This window comes from Pan paniscus, chromosome 15 (assembly GCF_029289425.2).
Source record: "Pan paniscus chromosome 15, NHGRI_mPanPan1-v2.0_pri, whole genome shotgun sequence".
Classification (NCBI taxonomy): domain Eukaryota; kingdom Metazoa; phylum Chordata; class Mammalia; order Primates; family Hominidae; genus Pan; species Pan paniscus.
The window spans coordinates 14,505,056-14,506,390 of NC_073264.2; the positions used below are offsets into that span (position 1 = coordinate 14,505,056).

The 1,335-nt window shown below is 44.8% G+C and overlaps 1 gene segment (V, D, J or C); it reads left to right on the forward strand.

Annotated features, from left to right (window-relative positions):
- Positions 1-332: 332 nt before the first annotated feature.
- LOC129393862 (T cell receptor alpha variable 8-2-like) lies at positions 333-902 on the forward strand. The segment is given in 2 exon segments: positions 333-378; positions 514-902. Coding segments are annotated over 2 exon segments (435 nt in total).
- The last annotated feature ends 433 nt before the right edge of the window (positions 903-1,335 follow it).

Genomic DNA, 1,335 nt, shown 5'->3' on the forward strand with positions numbered 1-1,335 from the left:
AGCCCAAACCCAAAAGACTCAGTGTGTTTCCACATTTGACCTCCAGGGGGCAATGTCTCACAGACCGGAAATGTCTCTGCTAAGAAGAGTTGTGTCCTTCCTGAGCGGCTTTATCTCACAGCTCACTGAGGCGCACATTCTGAGTAGGATCAACACCAGAGTGGTTGTTGTCAAGAGAGCAGCTCTTACTAGTGGTCTCTAGGCCTTACCTAAGCAGGGAACTCTTGAATCCTAGATTTTCCTCATTATAAGGGCTCACCATCCTCTGGCACATTCCTTCCCACTCAGGAGATCTTCTAGAATAGAGCTCTCAGCTTCCTCACTGCCTAGCCATGCTCTTAGTGGTCATTCTGCTGCTTGGAATGTTCTTCACACTGAGTAAGTATAATAATATTGTTTCCCTGCTCCCGTCTCCATACAAGGAACATTGTTCCAATCGGAATCTAAATAGAGACTCTGTCTCATTACAGGTAGATCTGTTCTGGTCTCAATAACAGAGTGTTGATGTTGCAGGAGGAACCAGAGCCCAGTCGGTGACCCAGCTTGATGGCCACATTACTGTCTCTGAAGAAGCCCCTCTGGAACTGAAGTGCAACTATTCCTATAGTGGAGTTCCTTCTCTCTTCTGGTATGTCCAATACTCTAGCCAAAGCCTCCAGCTTCTCCTCAAAGACCTAACAGAGGCCACCCAGGTTAAAGGCATCAAAGGTTTTGAGGCTGAATTTAAGAAGAGTGAAACCTCCTTCTACCTGAGGAAACCATCAACCCATGTGAGCGATGCTGCTGAGTACTTCTGTGCTGTGGGTGACACAGTGCCTGGGACTGCAGGAGGAGCTGAACACAAACTTCCTGTGACACTGAGGTTTTCAGGAACTCGAGGGCACAGCCTGACCTATTTGTAGCAAGGTCTCTCATTTGATGAAAGTGAGAAAGGTGGAAGAACAGAGCCATGAGGAGTGCTTGACTCCAGAGAAGAAACAGAGACTTCAACACGTTCCTTCTTTTACTACTGGGTCACATCAGACAAGACGTAGAAGAGACAGACTTCTATGACTATTCTCCTTCTGCTTGGAAATACCACACTGAAGACCGTCAAGTTTTTTTATTATTATTATACTTTAAGTTTTAGGGTACATGTGCAAGATTTTAAATTAGTGTGACCAGTACTGGACTCCTGATCCTCTCCTTCTCACTGCCAACATGCTGCTTCTATTACCTTTTGTTTTTCAATCGACAGCATCTCATTCTTTCAGAATCTCTGCCCATAGCCTCAGAGTTATTTTTGACTCTTATTTTTTCTTTCACTATTCACATTGAATCCATCAAGAAATTCAG